Below are 18,762 nucleotides of genomic sequence, written 5' to 3'. Positions count from 1 at the left end.
AAATGAACAATTTCAAATAACCCGCGCTGCGAATTTGTCGACCATCTCCTACAATGCAATGAGAAAAATAAACTCTCCGTGGCAAACCCTTGGTGGCGCACTGCATTGTGAATCGCCCGAATTCCCAAAGGTCCAGAATTGTTGATCGTGTACAAAACATATGGGAGGTCTTCCTAAAAAGTTTAAACAAAAAAGTACAAACAAAACAGGGACAATAGGGGGGTCCATGATTGCAGGTAAATACACACTTGAGCATGTGCATGTTGATGAACATCTCAATTGTATTTATTAGGGTTATTTTTAATTTGCCAGAATAAAACCTGGAATTTTTGGTATTACTTGTGCAATGCAATAGAGACTGGAAAAAAAAATCAAGTGTGTGCATCACCAGTTGAAGGGATGTGCTTCACATCACAGACCAGCTAGGTGCCATCAATATACGACAGCACAAGAGGTTGTGTTACATGCCTGAGCATTGAGCATGAAAACAAATGGGAACCAGCGTATCATTTACATGTGTACAAGTGCTTGCTTTGCTGCGGCCCTTCGTGACGCACGAAGGTTTTTTGTGATGTGATTTTGGTACCCTTTGTAGCTTGGTGATCAGATCAAATCGAGGTAGCGCTGTTGCAATTTAGCACTTACTTTCATTGTGCGTATGATGTTCATATACTTTATGTACCCTTTGTGTGAGGAAAATTTCGCTATTGAGTACCGGTACGTGAATTGGTTAGGGTAATGCGTAGATGTAGCAATGACATTTCAGTTACTAAATGTCCCTTTCTCTTGGTTTTGCTTTTGTGAAATGAGTTTAGGAACTAACGGTTAACATGAAATATATTTTCTACTGGTCTGTTGTAAAAGTGCAAGCTCAATAATTCTTTTGAATTTTTTTTTAATTTTCAGATTTGTGTGAAGGCTTGAACTCAATATCAAAATCTGCATCTCCTTCAAGCCAAAAATTCCATCAAGAGTGAATGATTTTTACCTTGTCGCATTCACCCTCACTTAAATTCGGGGTTATTTTGTTGCCAAAGTTGCACTGTTATCACACTTGTAATTCCTTCAACTACGGTAACAAATCCGGCCGGTGTATCCACATCATGTGATCTGAAGGGTAGCATCTGGCGCCATTGATTAATATCCCATCATGATGTCGTTCATGAAGTGTATCAACCATTGTTACATGTAGTATGCTAGGGATGTTTATTCATTGCCGTATATACGGCCCAGCTGTTACGTACGACACTCCTGCGCCGAAACCTGCGATGCCCGCCGCCGTTTTAATTGTCATTTGACCTTAGAAAAGTTGACGGTCGCGGATATGATAACGCGCTGGGGTCTGGTGTCAACCTGGAGGTATCTTCGGCGGTACCGGTCGGCTCAATATAAAGCAGTCATATTACGGCTTGTTCATCAAATTAGATTTTGATCCAGGTCGTGGGAAGTGCTCGGCTGAGCGCTCTGGCAGGCTAGGCTGGCTTTACACGTTAATTGCTTTCCTAGTCGTTTAGCCAGAGGCGAGTCCATCTTTTCATTTTGTCGTTTCTTCCCACCTGTCACACAAGATGCGGTTACTAATGAACGTTTATGCTAATGAGCATTCTTTGATAATGGCTTTATCACTTCAAAGGTGACAACAAGGAGCTGCTATTAAATAATGCAGATATTATGCCCCAAAGGGGAGGGATCATCAGAGGGATTATTTATTCCTGGGCTCTTATAAGTCTCTAAGGACAGTTCCATGGTGTTGGACGTCATTTCGGACAATTCAACAGCGTGCACAATCAAAGTTATAATCATAAAGTGGAATTTCATTATGATAAAATGTAGCAGTTACATTTTTTTTATGTAATCAGCTCGAAACACCATGGCGTTGGAGTACTCAGACAATCTGATTTTTTTTGTGAACTTCTTAATTAACTTTTCAGTTAAAAGTATTACAGCTGAACTGTTGAACACTGTTATAAATTGTAAATAAAACTATATTTCTCCAAATAAGGAGCCTTTTTTATGGTAATAAATTACACAATGTATACCTTAGGGAGACAAGGTAGCTTAAGGAGACATTTCAATGTCTCCCTAAGGCCAAAAAAAAAAGTCTCCGGTTTCTGGTATGCGCGCGCGTCGCCGTAGCCATGCGCGTCGGCAAAATGAAAAAGTTTTTTTTTTAATGAAAGATGATGTCCCAAAACCGCCAAACTCACTGGTTTGACTGGAATACTGCTGCTGCACAATTTTAACGTGTTTTTAGATTGGGTTATGGTCGAGAATAAGCTTTGTGTGGCCTCTCTGGACTCCCATATATTTGCACTAAGTTTAGTTGGGCACCATTTGCAGTCATCAGCACACATTTGAAGCAAAAAAGTCAGGTAAAAAAAAAAAAGCCGCGTCGCCGCATCACTTTTTGGGCAAGCTCTATACCAGAAACCGGAGACTTTTTTTTTTTGGCCTAATGTTGCAACTCTTTAAGAGGCAAAAGTTTAATGTCACAAGGCTAGATCGATTGCTTGTGGTCCAGAACATAAATGTACCCATTCTTATTGGTCGAGGCCATCACGTGGGAAGTTTTAAATGGTTGATGAAACACTGACTGGTTTTAAACACTTTTCCTTGGCACCTCTGCGTTCTGTGCCACATCTTGCAGTATGCGCCACGTGCACGCCAATCTCCATATAAGGACATGCCATAAACATGCATGGTTGTAGCTAGAATGGTGTTCAACAAAACATGAAGTAAAATGTTGGGACAAAGTCGTTTGGAAACTGGGCTTGGGGCCTGGTCGCTGATAATGGCCCTTGCATTTGGCTAGGGCCATGATCCGCATCTAGGCCCCAAGCTATTTTTAAAGATTCTTGTTTAAAACCAGCTATAAGCACATATTAATTCCCTTATTAAATACGAGGTTTCGCCCTCTCCCGCTATGCGGGTATATACACGTACATTATATACTACCGGTACATGTAGGCGTTTTCACCAGTACATGTATATGATAATTTCTCTTAGTCTCAAAGTAATTATGTTTAATTACAATAAAGTTGTAAAAATGCACAAAATTATAACCTGCCTAATGTACACCGAGAGTAATTGATAATAATTGTGTTTCATTTTTGCTGATCAGGTATTTACTTAAATAGAAAAAGACACGCAAAATCACACGCATGTTTACGTTACATACGTAGTGTGGACATTCCTTTGTTTTCATGTAGTTAAGAAAAACCTGCGGAAAAAAACTCATTTTACTCGCACTGTGAAACCTTTTCAACCCAATTTTTTTCCCCATGATTCCCTTTAGTGTTTCTCTTCACTTTGCCACAGATAAACCTAACCCAAAAATGCCTGTAAACCTGTTTTCCAGAGAGGGGGAAACACTGTGTGGACGTGGGCAAGTCCACACAACGTTGCTGCTACCTGGTGTACATGTATGTGGACATCTTTTGTTTTGAAGTCCACACAGTGAATGTAATGCTTGTACACAAAATTGCAAAATTGCTCGCAGTAAATAATTTAGTGTACATAAATGTGTTATCCAGTGCTGTATCTATGAAAATTGTTTCCATAGAAGATTTTATGGTGCACCATATTGTCTTGCACAAACGTGACCTTGCCAGCTAAATGATTATGAAGACCTTTGTCTCTTGCCACTGGCAGATGGTTTGCTGTCGGAAGTGTTTCCTGATTGCTGGTCTCTCTTGTTACATGAAGTTGTACACGATTGCTTGTATACTTTACAAACAGCATTTGTTTTAAAGGGCTCATGGAGGTTTTCTAATATTAGCCTTAATTACAATAAAACCACTAACGCCTTGAATTACATAACTTGAGAAATGATAACATTACGTGATAGGGATATGATATGATTGTAACAAGCGCAAGAGCATAGTAAGCTCTGGCCAGGTTCTGGAATGTCTCACTTCATATGAAAGACATGCAATTTTTCTTGGGTCCACTTCCTCGTTTTTAACTTTTCAAAGTCTTGTGGGTTTGGAATTTCCTCGTTTTTTCCTAAATTCCCAGTTGCATGCCTGATATGCAAAATAGACGCACATGCGCATCGATCGAGACAAAGGAGCATGTTCCGCCAATAGTGCATTTACTGACGACGGCATTTCATTTTGGTAGGGGGTCCGTTTTTGTTAAGTTTTCCGGGGACAGACCTACCGACCTGCAGAGCTTAAAAAGGAAAATGATTAAAAATTTCAAAAAGACAATAGGGATTGCACTACACATAATTATCAACTCATATTTCCAATTATAACATGAACAAATCGTCATATTGCCGGTTTAAAGGGTGTTTTGGTGTCTTTTTGCTTTTCATTCTAATGCTAGCCTTGGTCAATGCTCTCGTGTTATTCGTCCCGTACGCGGTCAATCGTCGGCATATATCCTCACGCGCTATGCACATGCATGTAAAAAATACAGCGCGAACAGCGACCTCACGCGGCCACTTTTTTTATGCAAATCAGTTGGAGACGATGTCGAGCCTTGGTTCAATCGTCGGCCAAAGCTTATGTTTTTCTTTACTTTGCGCTAGATTTCCAGCGCACGACCTCGTATGCAAATACAGATAATGTAGGCGGGGCTAATATGTGGAGTGTCCAATCACACCTTGGTAAATCCGGACGTCATCAAATTATTTGCAGCTTTTCCGCCTTTTGCGGGCGTGACAGGAACCACAGTTTTTGTGCATTGGTGCCGTGTGCAGAGACACACAATGTGTACGTGTATGGACTATGTACGGTGCTACGTTTCACTATGCAAGTTTCCACGCAACGATCGACCAATAAGAAAACTTCATTTAAGGTCAGCTAAGGCTATTAACATAATGAGCACCACCCCCAAAACCTCACATGGACGATTGAACCAAGGCTCGACATCGTCTCCAACTGATTTGCATAAAAATAGTGGCCGCATGAGGTCGCTGTTCGCGCTGTATTTTTACATGCATGTGCATAGCGCGTGAGGATATATGCCGACGATTGACCGCGTACGTACGGGACGAATAACGACGAGAGCATTGACCAAGGCTATTCTAATGCAAATTTCCATATTCATGAGAAAAAAACTGAGATGTCTTGTGAGGCAGAAACTTCAGTGTTTACAGCTGCGTCAGCACCAAACGTTGCCAGAATGTTAGACTTTTGGCTGTGGTAAATTGTCTGCATTTGGTAAATTCATTGTTCTTATAGTACATGACAGTCAGTCAGTGAGCAAAGTTTATGCACAAATGTTTTTAATGAGCAAATTGTTGGGTTCACATGATCAGAAAACCCCCAAAATGAAGAGTAGGCGCCTTAAAATGACATCACAGCAGTAGCGCCATCAGTTGTTAGGAAAAGCATGGAACATTTCACATGTTTTTGAATAAGACCACTTTACAAAAACGAATGTAACCAGAAAAGGATGTCTCATCGTTTTCATACATTTCAGAAGCATGAGAAATTGCACAGAATACGATTTAGTGTAAAATTCATTCCATTGTCCCTTTAATGGCATGGAAAGTACCAGTATCTACCGGTACCCTCATTTGGAGCTGCAGTTTTATGGCAGGAGGGTTTTGACATGCAATGCAGTGCATTTTCATACATTGCACCCCGGGGATGGGAATTATTGCTGGGGCAATGGCAGTCGTCCAAGGCAACCAGATATGTACCGAGTAAACAAGGCAATAAAAAAGCTAACTTTATTTGCCCAGTGACATGCGGGACATGAAATCAGCCTGTTTTCTCTCCTTCAACAATGGAGTAGTGCACTCCACCCAGAGTAGCTGTGCATTACACCATAATCAAAACAATAATAAAAACATAATTACCGTCACAGTTAATGCTGCATAATTGCACATTTCTTAGTGTTATATATACAAAAGTACATCTGTAGTATAAACATAAAGGTGACTAGTGATGATCAGGGATTTAGTCTTCCTAGATTTGCATCTTTTCAAAATTTGATTGGCAAAAATTTCTGGCACCACACACCATGTTGTTTTGTCTTGCGTTTTCCAAAATTGGCACTTATGTACCTTCCTGGGTGATACATTGTATGTTTAAGGTGATACTTATTTTTCCACAGCTTTAAGCCCGGTTCATACTCGGCGCGAAAGCGAAAGCGAATGCGAATATTTGACATCAAGGCAAGTATTCGCGCTGCAAATCCGTAAAAGTTGAACACATTTCAACTCGGGCCAATTTCACAGCAAATGTTTCATGACGTCAAATTCGCTTCGCATTGGCATGAAGTATGAACCGGGCTTTAGAAAAGAAGAAATCTCATTTTTGTGTTGTTGGTACTTACATGATTTACACAACATACAACTTACCACTGTACGGTACTTTGTCTGATATGGACAACATCCAAATCTTTTGCCATCATGTACAAGTGTACATGTACACATACATGTATAACAGTAATTTGCAGTGTTCCATAAGTCTGGGTTTTCAAGTGTGATGCCTGATATTCACTGATTGAAAAGGATGGAGGAATGCCCAGTAGTTTCCAAGATCTTTTGGACTATGATCCCACTAATATATGAATTCTAACGATTCACAATGCAGTGCATCACCAAGAGTATGCCGGAGAGTTCATTTTCCCAGTGCATTGTGGGAGATGGTCGACAAATTCGCAGTGCGTATGCGGGACATTTGAAATTGTTAGTTTTTCTGGTCAGTAGTTTCGTTAGCGTATGATTCAAGTATATGTTTGCCCTTTTGTTTTCTTTTTATCAAAGTGGTGATTTTTGTAAGGCGGCAGAACGCTTTGCCCCAATCTATAACAAATTAGCTCAAGTAGTCTTATGACACTCGTTCAAATGGGCCATGTTTTGTCGAATGTAAACTTGAAAAATGGACTCTCTATGGCAAACTCTTGGTGGCGCTCTGCATTGTGAATCGCCTGAATTCTCTGTGTTTGGGGTGGAAATTTACACTTAGGTTTTGCAGAATGTCGGACATGTCAGTGAGCCAGTCAACAGGCACCTGTGTGCAAATGTTCAGCATTTTGTCCAGAAAGAAGACATTTTAAAACTTATTTTGGGGTTCAACTCACCTTCATGTAAACAGTATTGTTAAAAGAGTCTGAATTTGCCTATGAATTCCTTACATGCCAGTGCTCCCCCTCCTCACTTGCCTTGTCTGAAATGACCTGTATGGCCCTGCCCTTTGCAAAGTGTGTGGGAAGCAGTACGCAAATTGATCATGTTATTCCTAGTTGATCCCTCCTTCTCTTCCCCCATCACTACCGTCACTTTTTCCAATCATCTTGATTGCCTTGTTTGTCTCAATGATTACCCAAACTCGGGCTATCGGATCTCGCACATCAACAGGAAAGAAAAAGGTCTGCTCCGTGTTTTTGCTCTTTCCCCGCGCTTTCTTTACAAAATGTCAGCCGGTGATTATCATCCCCCTCCCCCCTCCGATGAAAAGTCGGCTGCGGCCTAAATTAATTAAGGAGCCTGGTCGCAGCATCGCGCCGCGATGTGCTCAATCGTAATGAGGTATGGAGAGCCAAAAATGGCCAACCGAAAGCAACCTTGAGACCGCAAATGTCAACGTTGACTCAAGATATGTAACCCAGCTTGCAACACGTAGTATACAGTCGGCCTTTAAAACACATTGGTGAGGATATCGACGAGCTACAATTATCGCCCACTCGATCTACACTCTGAAAAACAAAATACCACGCAAGCTGTATCATGTCACTCAGCAGTAGAGTATTGGTTGGAAAATTTGGAACAAAATTTAGGACTAACTTGTTTTGTCATGTCAGTGTCCCTGTACATGTAGGCAAATATTGACAGGTGTTAAGATTATTGAATCACCATTTTCAAAAAATATTCCACTACTGATTTATCTTTACTGTTCATTTCAGATTTACCTAATATAAAATGTTTGTATCATTGACCGACATTTTTTTTAAAAAACACAGAGGAAGCAACTTGGAAAATAATTGGGTGTATCAAGTTTTGTTGTTTTATCAATTGAAGCTAACATGCATTGACTGTATTTCTGTGTTTTCATCAAAATGTTTTGTTCAATTGGAATTATCGCCGATGTTTTGTTCGGTTGGAATTATTGCTGAAATTTATAAACACAGTGAAGTTTGTGAGCAGTTACCACTTCAGCTAGGTAAAACGGCCTTTGAATTACAAGGGTTATAAAAAAACCATGCAGAATTTCAACCAAAATATGCACAGTTTACAAACAACAACAAAATCCAAATCTGACAAAGTATAAATTTTCATTGAGTTACTCGCCGCTGTTCCTTATGTTTCTGTGATGATACATATGAATCACGCAAGTAGTTTGAGTTTTGTTGAAGTTACTTTCCGAGATATAAAATTTGAAATTTCAACATACAAACAACGACAAAAAGAAAGATTAAAACCAGAAAAAGACGTTGGGGTTTTAGGAACAGAGGTTTTAATTGCCATATCTTTTCTTTTTTTTGGTCACAATGATAATGCACTTTCTTTTGATGGCTGCAAAATCCATGATAATGAGAGAGCGCATCTAGTTAATGGCCAGGCACCAGCTGCTCTAGGCAGTAGAGTTCCGGGTGTCTTGTGTTTGTGGCGGTGTCGTTGTTGAGAAGAGAAAAGCGTACATCTGCCGTTCAAGGAAATAAATCTCCATCCTCATTTGTTGCCATGTCAACTGGCAGCTGCTTTGATTTTGAGTCCGGCAGTACATTGTGGATACAGACTCTATATTGAAACAAATTACCTAATTTGAAACAAATCACCTTGTCCACGGACTGGAGAATACTGGTCTTTATCACAGGATACTGAACTTGTCTTTTCAGTAAAAGCAAACTTTCAAAAATCATTTGGTGGGAGCAGATGTGTTTTTATGTGGTTATAGTGTATAGTTGAACGAGATTTGCACTCAAGCTTTTCCAGAATTGTTTTTTGAAAAAAGCCTTTCCAGTCAAGGTTTCTATAAATGAGAGGCTGAATTGAAAATGGCATTTGCTTTGATCCTACATGTAACCTTCCCTTATCCTCCCAAATTCATTGCAAAAATTGGATGATCTTAGATTGAGGAAGAAGGGAAGGGTACCCGTGCATCTTTTCAACGCACTAAAAACACTGTCTGCAGTCTCAGGACGTTTCTCGAAACTAAGCTTTGTCTCTGTTTTATGACCGCCCGGCAAATTTAGATTTGGGGGAAAAATTTGGTAAACCCCTCCAATGACAACTTTCTCGCTAATAATAATAATAATAACGGGTTCTTATATAGCGCTTTTAACTAAAATCAAAGCACTTTACATTATTATTACCCCTGATCATTAGGCCAATTAAACATTCCAAATACCATCTCAGGTCCCTGGGGAGTATACAGCTCGATGCTGCCTGTTAGGCACAAGGAAGCTAATTCAATCACAATAACCATCTCTGCCCTCACAGGTGGAACAGTTCTTCTTATTATTTTATATTTGTACAGTACAGTTGTCTCCAAACAACAATAAATTATTGCACAGTACTGCAAGTTATTACTAGTACTAAGTAGTAGTTATTATTAGTTATTGGTATTTTTCCCAGTAGTGTCAATGGTTTGAGGTTTTACCCTTTTTTCCCTTGTAGGTGATGGTGGGTTTGTCACCATTTTTTTTAGTAGATCAAGTGCAAAATTGTAGCTTTCCAGCTTAGTGAACACCTTGCTCGATTGAAAAAGTGGAAAGTCATATTTATTTTATTTCAACGTTTGCTAAAGTTTGATCATTGTTGCTGACAATGTTTTTTTTTCTTCTTTATTTTTGTATTTGTCTTCTGCAGGAAGCAAGTTATCTGAGCAAAGTGGGGCCCATCCTAGACCCCTATGCCAAGGGTAATGTGGAGGACAGGACCATCACGGTATGCAGCGGCTTGGACTTGGTCAACATCAACTACATGCACATGGTGGCTTCCTCAGCCGAATTAGCACAGGTAGGTGGTGATCAAAGTGGCAGGGTTCCCACAGTCATGGAAAATTCCGAGAAAATCCTGGAATTTAAAGCTGTAATGGAAAGTCATGGAAAAGGCATGGAGTTGTGGTCTTGTACAAGGAGTCGTGAAAGTTTATTTCCCGAGGAAAAAGTCATGGGAAAAGTCATGGAATCCTACACAACCTTTGTTACGTGATTTGGTGCACATTTGCAGTTTCTGTAGTCAGTGGTGTTCAGAGCTTTGTAGTACCATGAAATGCTAGTAAGGCGAGGTAAGAAAAAAAATGTTTCTCGTCCCCGCCCGCTTCCTTTTTGGAGGCCGCCTGGATTTTTTTACTATTTTTTATTTTTGAAAAATGCAGTAAAAAAAAACACCGAAAAAGTCCACGGTTAAAGCAAATGCATCTAAAACTGTTCATTGTAGACCAATACAACTCTAAATGACACTGTAAATATGTTCAGTTCTCTTGTCCAACTTGTCTTTCATTTTAAAAGTGTCTTTGAACAGTGGAAACACCAACGGTTGCAGGAAATTTTTAAAATGGTGGCCATCTTGAAAAAAATAAAAAATAAAAAGCCCCTCTTCCTCCTTTTTTTTTCAAAAATCCGGACGAGAAACATGTTTTTTTTTTATTCGGCCTAATTGGACAGGGACAGGATGCCTTTAATGTGTTTGGTGACATGTAATTTTAACATGAAATAATGCCAGGATAGGATGGCTGTGAGGGGAGCTAGAGGCCATCTTGATGGTAATGCACACGGCATAGACCTCTATTTTCAGGAATTGGTCATGGAAATCCTTCATTTTGTCATGGAAAAGTCATGGAAAAGTCATGGAATTTTAACTTTAAGATTTCTGTAGGAACTCTGACTGGAGTCCTGATCCCATATCATACATGTATAAGAAAGAGGACAGACATTGCCTGGTTGCAAGATGCCTTGACGATGCAACCCTCCCTATAGTCTGTCAGTGCACTTTACTAAACGTAATATGCATTACACGGAACACTGCCTTTTTTCACACGTGTAAGAATATATAAATTACAGGGCATGCAACTTTTCCTCGGATCAGCTGATTTCCTCGCGTTTCACTTCACACTCATGCCATTAACCCTAACTCCCCAGGCATTTTTGCTAGGATGCAACCTCAATCCTGCAAAATCCTCCAACTGCCTCCATGTAAAAATTGCATACAGCCTCAATCCTGCAAAATCATCCGTTATTTCTTGAATGTGGACCTTGGAGGGGCGACCACTGCCTCAATCCCGCAAAATCCTCTAACAGTCGCTGTCAATATGTTGAGGCAGAGCCTGTGACATCCTGGAGCAGTGCAAAGGATTTCAAGTATAATCTAGGCCTAAATGTGTGCACGGCGGAGCATAAACAGCACAAGGTCCGGCCCAAGACCTTGACACAGTGCATCCTCCAAAATCAGCTGCACATTTTTGCCATAGCCTCAATCCTGCAAAATCCTCCATTTTGCAAAGAGGATTTGGGAGGATTTGGGAAGGTTAGGGTTGAACATTGAAAAACACTGTACAAAGTCTTGTAAAGATTGGAGTTTCCTCGTTTATTTAGTCCAAGTTGCATGCCTGACATTAAGTTGATCCCCATGTCATAGGTCATTCGGCCATTAGAGATTTTGAGGCTGTGTTCAGACTACATGTACATGTGGTTGGTGTTACATTGCAAGTCTCCTGTCCCATAAGATCCGTGTTCACAACCCCCACTTCCATCTTATGGATTACGGGCACTTATGGATTCGAACTGTTCTATCTCATTACATCCCTCTTCACGCCTTGATGCATTACAACCTCATGAGATGAAATGCCAGAGGGTCATGATTCCAACAGGCTCTTGAGGAAGATGCAGGCAGCTATATCATAATTGTCACCTGTTGGTCTGCACCACGAGCCCGTCAGTAGATTTGCTAGAGCCACGAAGGCGTATATAGGATCATTTGCATTTGTTCCAAAGGTACAGGTGTGAAACATACCAAATTATCATCAAAAAGCTTACGTGGATTAAAGATTGTGTCCTGGTACTAAACACCCCGTGAAATCATTCCGTCTGGGTAGCTGTCATGTCGAAGAGAGCAAGACATTGAGGTGATTTCCAGCGAACAGTCCATTGACTGATTTTTTGAAATAAATAGTGCCATAGACGAAATCGTGTTTCGTGATCCAAAGGTTGGGCATGGTTTTTGACTGTTTAGTCAAACAAGTGTGATATCCACTGAGCTGACACTTCAACAGGTTAGGTTTGGAACATTCTTCTTTGGATTTTGAGTGGTGTTATTATTGGAGACGAACAAAATGCATGAAAAGCAAATGATCCCGTATGCTTATAAGCAGGAAATGTTTCCAAGCAAATTTATGTGTAGCAAAATTTTGCGGGTGAGGCAAAACCTAGTATATGAAATTTGAAAGTGAGTATGCTTTGTGGAATTGACATGTGGATACTAAGTTCATCTTAAATCAGGGGTTTTTTTTTTAAGAAAAAAAAGTCCAAACCCTACCCACCAAAGAAGTTTGGATTGTGAAGATGTTGCGCAATGATGAAGGTCTACATTTGTGTTGCGATACAACAATGTCACCTCCACTATACGACACGTTAAGCACCTGAAGATCATAAGTGTAGCCTTTTCTTTCTCATCTTTCCTTTTTGTTTTGTTTAAGGCCATCAAGGGAGTTCGATCCAAATTTTACTCCAACTGAAGTTGATTGAACAGTTAATGTACATTCTGAGGGCTTTAAATGTCGTATCCTTCCTCCAGAAGTTTTGAAATTGTTATCAGACAATGACACAAGATAGCTACATGGGCAATTCCAGCATTATTAAAGGAAGTGAAATGTCCGTTACAGAGCCAATTTACTGTGAGAAATGATCCAAAACTCCTAGTCTGTAATCTCCTTGACCGTTTCTAGATGATGGATGTATACGATTATCTTTGAAATATACATTTCCAGGTGTATTTATTAAAAGGAATTGCCCTACGGGTGAATGGAACAGGAGAAGACATTTTCAAGTTAATGAAAACGAGTGTGCCTCCAAGGATATGCTGTCTGATTAAATTAAAAATAGAATCTAAAATTGGAATATGCGTTTTAATGACATACATGTACCAGCTGAAAAAAGAAACTTCCTGTGTGATCAGAAATTCCCCGCAGAAATACAATGTAGTCACTGACGAGCTATTGTGAATTGTGAATGGGTAAAATCAAACAAGGATCTCTTAATCAGTAGGGACTAATCAAAGCAAGGTCATATATGACTGCCTATATAATAAAGATACATTCCCCGTGCTCATAATTTTCAAGTTTCACCTAAAAAAATATATAATTTTTTTTTTTTTCATTTACTATGTTTTTAGCAATACTGTATAAAAGTTATTCACTTTTGAATAAGACATTGAACAAAAAAAATCCACCGACATTAAGTTTTTGTCTCGCCTGAACGAAGTTCAGGAAAGAGACCATGCAATCACTATGTCTGTCCGTATGCATACGTCAGGGCGTCCGTATGTATGTCCGTATGTATGTGGTATTTTGGATAAGTTTTGAAAAATTGTCTCATTTAAAAAATTAAGTCCAATAAGAACCAAACCCGGGTCATAAATGGAACATGGCAACCTTCAGATGATAATGCTGTGAAAGGTCACAAACCGAGGTCAAAGGTCATCTGAGGTCAAGTTGTAAAATAGGCTGAACACATGAAATTGGTCTCATTTAAAACAGACGAGACACGTGGTTCGAGAACCACCTTGTTTTTTAATTGTTTCTTCACAAAATTTTAATTATTGGCTGCCAGACAATAATTCAGAGGTATGCAGATGTCAAAAATTGGAATAAATTTCTTGGGTTTTTTTTTTCTTCATTAAAACAAAACATACAAATTGAAAATTTCTTAGGATAGAAAAAATATCAATTTTTTTGAAGAGCATGGGGTATACATCTTTAAGTGCATTTTTGATTGCTGGCCAAATACTGCTCATTTTTCTTACACCCTCCCAAGGATATCTGTCTGACACAAAGTTGGTACAGCTTGAGGTTCCTAATTAAAAAGGATTTTTTTTTTTATAATGGAGAAAGACAAAATTGGGTTTCTTTTTTCACAGGGCATCAGTTGTCTGTAGAATTCATTCCTTTTTTTTCAATCGGACAATTTACATTCATTGGTACATGTATCTGACTGATCTTCTTTCTCATTAGCCTAATTTTAATAGACTACAGGGTTAGTCAAAAAAAGCAAACACAAATGTCGGGACCATTGTTTTAGTGAATTTCTGTATGTAACACTTTCAAAATCTAGGATATGAAAGCCCAATTCATAAGCTTTCTTTTAGTACAAGAATCATTCAAATCACTCATGTAGTTACGTAACTCAAGTTACGTAATTTTAAACACAACCACCGCTTTAAAGTTCTGTCCACGGATCACAATAAAGGTGTGCGTTCTTTCAGCAAAACGAAAACAATTCACACACATCCCTATGCGATTTGTTTTCATTTTGCTGAAAGAACACTTAATACCTTCTTGTGATCCGTGGACAGAACTTTAAGACGGTGGTTGTGTTTAAAATTCCATAACTTGAAAAGTACATGAGTGATTTGAATGATTCTTGCACTGAAAGAAACCTTACGAATTGGGCTTTCATATCCTAGATTTTGAAAGTGCTACATGTAGAACTTCACTAAAACAATGGTCCCGACATTTGGGTTTCGTTTTTTTTTACTCACCCTGTACAGTTAATACAGACAACAAAATTAGAAAAGAGCATGCATAATTCACTATTTAATTATTTGTTTTTGTTATAAATGCAAGACTGATGTTCAAAACATCTTTTTTTTTACTAGAAGAACCAGTTTCAAAGCGTGACATTGTTGTACATCGTACAGTGGCAGACATGTTTGCATTATTCAAAGCATTATGCGGCTCACATGCCTTGAACTGTTGGAATTAGGATAGAAGCGTGGACAGAAACAACAGCTCTCAGCCAGTGATGTACAGAGGGGGAAAAAAATCCCTGCACCAGAAATGATTTCAATGACATCACGTAGCAACCGGCTCTTAAGTGCATAGCAACCGGCTGGGGGTCGTGTAGCCCGTTTAGTGTATGTGTGTGCGTGTGATGTCATATAGTCGCTTGCTCGCTGTCTCCGGAGGCGGTATAGATGTGTACATGTAAATCACTATTCAATATCTTACTCTTCTTGGAAATATTTTTCGCCGCTAATTTAAGACTGCCTCTATTTCTTAGAACTCGGATACATTAAGTTGATAAATGTTGAAAACGTGTTTGTTATGACACATTATTACCAAAGTATAGTAACATTGCATTCTAGAAAAAGACTTCTGGAAATACACTACATGTAGTTGATGATGGATATACAAATATTGGATATGAAAAATGTGTTATTGACCCTAGTTCCCTTTCCCTCCAATAATTTAGCTCATTTGGGATGGAAAGTTGCTTTACTAAATGAATAGGAGGGAACAAAACATTTCCAGTCATCCTCATTTGGGGAAAGACTCTTAGAACTGTGTTTTTGTTGAAACAATTTTTGTTAAAGAGTCAAGCCTGAGATAATGTGGTACCCATGACATTATTATCATATCCACAATCATCACTATACCTGACTCAAGAAACAAGACCAAGATGGCTGTCGTGTTAAGGCATGATAATCTAACATCATACTTGAAATTCCTGAGGTCAACCTCCCCTGACACCAACCTCTCCTTCACCTCATCAGCACCCCCCCCCCTTCCTCTCATCATCATGAAATCTCATCGACCCACCATCTTCTTACATCTGGTTGTGATGGATTTTCTTTCTGGATGTCTTTCATGCAGGAATGGTTTGATGGTCTCCTGAAGATTACGCACAACTTCAAGGCCAACAATGTCTGCCCGATGACGAGTCTAATGAAGCAGTAAGTTCTTTACACGGTGTCGGTTGCGGCATTGTGAACGCTGACACGGCCCAAGATTATCCAGGGATTGGTAGCAATTACACTCTGAATTTTTGATGGGTTTGCTACAGTGTACTGTAAAGGGAAAACTCTTTGCCATGATGTGTGCAACTTAAGCAATGACTGTTTCAAACAGAAGCATTTGACCCATTCACACGTATATTACACTGCAGTGGCGCACCCAAGGCCCCCCCCCCAAGAGGTTGTCAATTTTTAATTTTTTTGGGGGGTCTGATGTTTTTATTAGTCCCACGATTTGACCGTGGTGATATGTATGTGGCCTATTTTCAGTTATTATGATAAGGGTGTAAATGGCGCCACCAACATCAAAATAATCCGTCCCTCCTCCAAAAAGAAATTCTGCGGCCCAAACTTTTGGGCAACAGTTTTTGATAAATATTCAAACTTCTAAAAAAAATGGACAAAAAATAGTGAGGCCACCCCCCCCCCTCCAAGCCAAATCCTGGGTGCGCCACTGTTACACTGTATTACACATGTACGTTGTATTCACTCCTTGTTGAATCCCAAAAACCATAGTGTGCCTGGGGCGGTATTAGGAGCAATTTTCAGGGCCATACAGGGACTAAGGGGTGAGAGACCTCTTAAAATTTGTGAAAACATTTGAATTCATCTTTGGGTCACTTTTACCACTTTTTTTTTGCCTTCAGTATGATATTTCTAGATGTTATTAATTCCCATCTTCATAAGCAAAAAGTGATGTCATCTTCACCCTAATGAAGCTCTAGAGTTTTAGGGCAACTTCAGAATTTGGTCAGTTGTCTGTAACGATTAGTTCATGCCTGGCAGTAATTGAAAAATCATTAGGTACAAAGATAATGATGAGGGTAACATTTTAGATTCAAAAGTCTAACTACCACATTTCCTGCTTTTGATGAAGCAGACTGTTCTCATCTTTTTTTCGCCAAAGTTGAACAAAGAAATTGACTGGATTGCCATTCCGGTGCTCTACCAACTGGGCTATCAAGGATATTGACAAATTAGGGAACCGCCAACATAGGGCTGGATAGCTCAGTTGGTAGAGCACCGGAACAGCAATCCAGAGGTTGCAGGTCCAAACCTCACTCCGGTCAATTTCTTTGTTCAAATTTGAAAAAAATTATGATAATGTATCTAAGTCAGTTTCCCTTTGTGGTCAATTAGAAACTTTTCTTAGAAATGTTCATGTTTCCAACTTTCTCATCACATGAATTTGCTAACAGCACTTTTATTGGCTTGACAATAATTTGGAAGCATCTGTTTTACAAAGGTACAGTGTAGTAACGTTGTGGCACTGCATTCTATTCAACTAACCTGAATTTAACGTTATGAAACAATTTGGATCAGTATTAATCGGCAGTAAGTTCTACAGCGTGTGTCAATAAAAACGCAGGATTAGAAACAAAAATATTAAGAATATAAACCACCCCTATTCATCATAATGTTAACCCCCTTTTCAAAGTACCTTTCCTTCTCTTCACTATGCTATCTGCTTTTTATCCCATCTCATTTGGACAATCTTGTCCAGAGATAGAGTACATTGAAGAAGGGTTATAAATTCCAAGCTGGTCTGATTTGTGAAATCACACATACCTAATGAAAGGTTTGAATTCAGTACAGGTGAAAGTATTTGTGGATCACAAAGAAGGACATGTGTGGCAGGATTAGGTTTACATAATCCTTTAGTCCACAATCAATGTTATTTGATATGTCAGAGACGACATTCATGATGCTTTGAAACAATGATAGTCCAGTTATTAAATTTAAGTGATATTTATCATCAGTTGTTTCAAAGAAAGTTTTGTTCTGGTTTAATTGTCTTCAATGCATACCTGCATTGTACATAACTGGTCGTTGTGTTAAGGTCATTGAATCAGACCAACCCGCTTCAGAAGGGCTTCACAAAACTTGTCATAACTTTTGAACCAAAAGTCCAAATTCCACCAAACAAAAATCTTGTCAAAGATGAAATTATGGACAATCAAATCCTTATCAAATTAGGCACACCAGTAGCATAATTTTCTCAGAAAAAAAATCGCTTTGAATCCTGCGTTTTTATTGACACACGTTGTATTTGCATAAAACGGTGACCATCATGTTTCATCTCAACTAAGTTGAAAGATATAAATTTGACTGTAATGTCAGTGACTCTATGATTAAAATAAGAAAGCCGGTCAATTCAAATTTAAATAACAAAACTCGTCATGATGCTGAAATATGCTTTAAGTTTGCCCAGAGGCCTGGACGAACACACAAATAAACCTAGACATACACCTGTGATAAGAAACATGTAAAGACAGCATGCAGGTAACAAGATACAGTCCCGACCCACTGCGCGTAATATCTGCAAGGTGGGCAGGTGATCTCGCAATAACCCAAGCATGGTAGATCCCCTAAGGAATGGCTGGGCCTTCAAGTTCATTGCCTCAGAGCAGTCGATAAGTCCGGCAACTCTAGACGGCCAAGCTGGTGAAGACATCTTTGTGATCCCGCATCCTCTGTGTTGCTCCCAACTAATTTAAGCATACCTTTCTTTCTCTTTCTTTGTACTCGTCTGCGACTTTTTTTTTGTAGTTGGATGAAGATATGCTTTCAGGTGAATCCGAGTGGCAATATACCAGTGCGTAACCTCACCAGGACCTTTGCCTCAGGCAAGACGGAGAAGATCGTCTTCAAGTCTCTGGAGGAATTAGGGCTTCCCTCAGGAAAGGTAAGACTTCTGTGGAAGATGGAGGATAGCTGGGGGATATGGTCTGCGCAGTACTGATCAAAATGTTGGGGGGTGTTTGGACGAGCTTTATACAAGAGTGGTTTTGTTCTAGTACATGAATTCTGTAGGATTCGGTAGTTTTTCACACTTTTTAATATTTGTTGGC

At 39.4% G+C, this 18,762-nt stretch overlaps 1 protein-coding gene across 17 annotated transcripts in view; it reads left to right on the top strand.

Annotated features, from left to right (window-relative positions):
* Positions 1-9,773: 9,773 nt before the first annotated feature.
* LOC119744366 (1-phosphatidylinositol 4,5-bisphosphate phosphodiesterase beta-4-like) overlaps positions 9,774-18,762 on the top strand; it is a 68,670-nt gene continuing 59,681 nt past the window's right edge. For 16 of the 17 annotated variants that reach the window (XM_038220263.1, XM_038220261.1, XM_038220262.1 and 13 more), the window contains exons 1-3: positions 9,775-9,919; positions 15,771-15,850; positions 18,461-18,596. In XM_038220263.1, the coding sequence (XP_038076191.1) occupies positions 9,884-9,919; positions 15,771-15,850; positions 18,461-18,596 (252 nt within the window). In that variant the 5' untranslated portion in view covers positions 9,775-9,883. Of the gene's footprint in view, positions 9,920-15,770; positions 15,851-18,460; positions 18,597-18,762 lie in introns of all 17 variants that reach the window. The other variant, XM_038220264.1, reaches the window with a different exon arrangement.

Source organism: Patiria miniata, unplaced genomic scaffold, assembly GCF_015706575.1.
Source record: "Patiria miniata isolate m_02_andy unplaced genomic scaffold, ASM1570657v1 HiC_scaffold_7, whole genome shotgun sequence".
In the NCBI taxonomy this organism is placed as follows: domain Eukaryota; kingdom Metazoa; phylum Echinodermata; class Asteroidea; order Valvatida; family Asterinidae; genus Patiria; species Patiria miniata.
The sequence above is the reverse complement of the archived record's forward strand: the minus strand, read 5'-3'. Positions and strand labels throughout refer to the sequence as shown.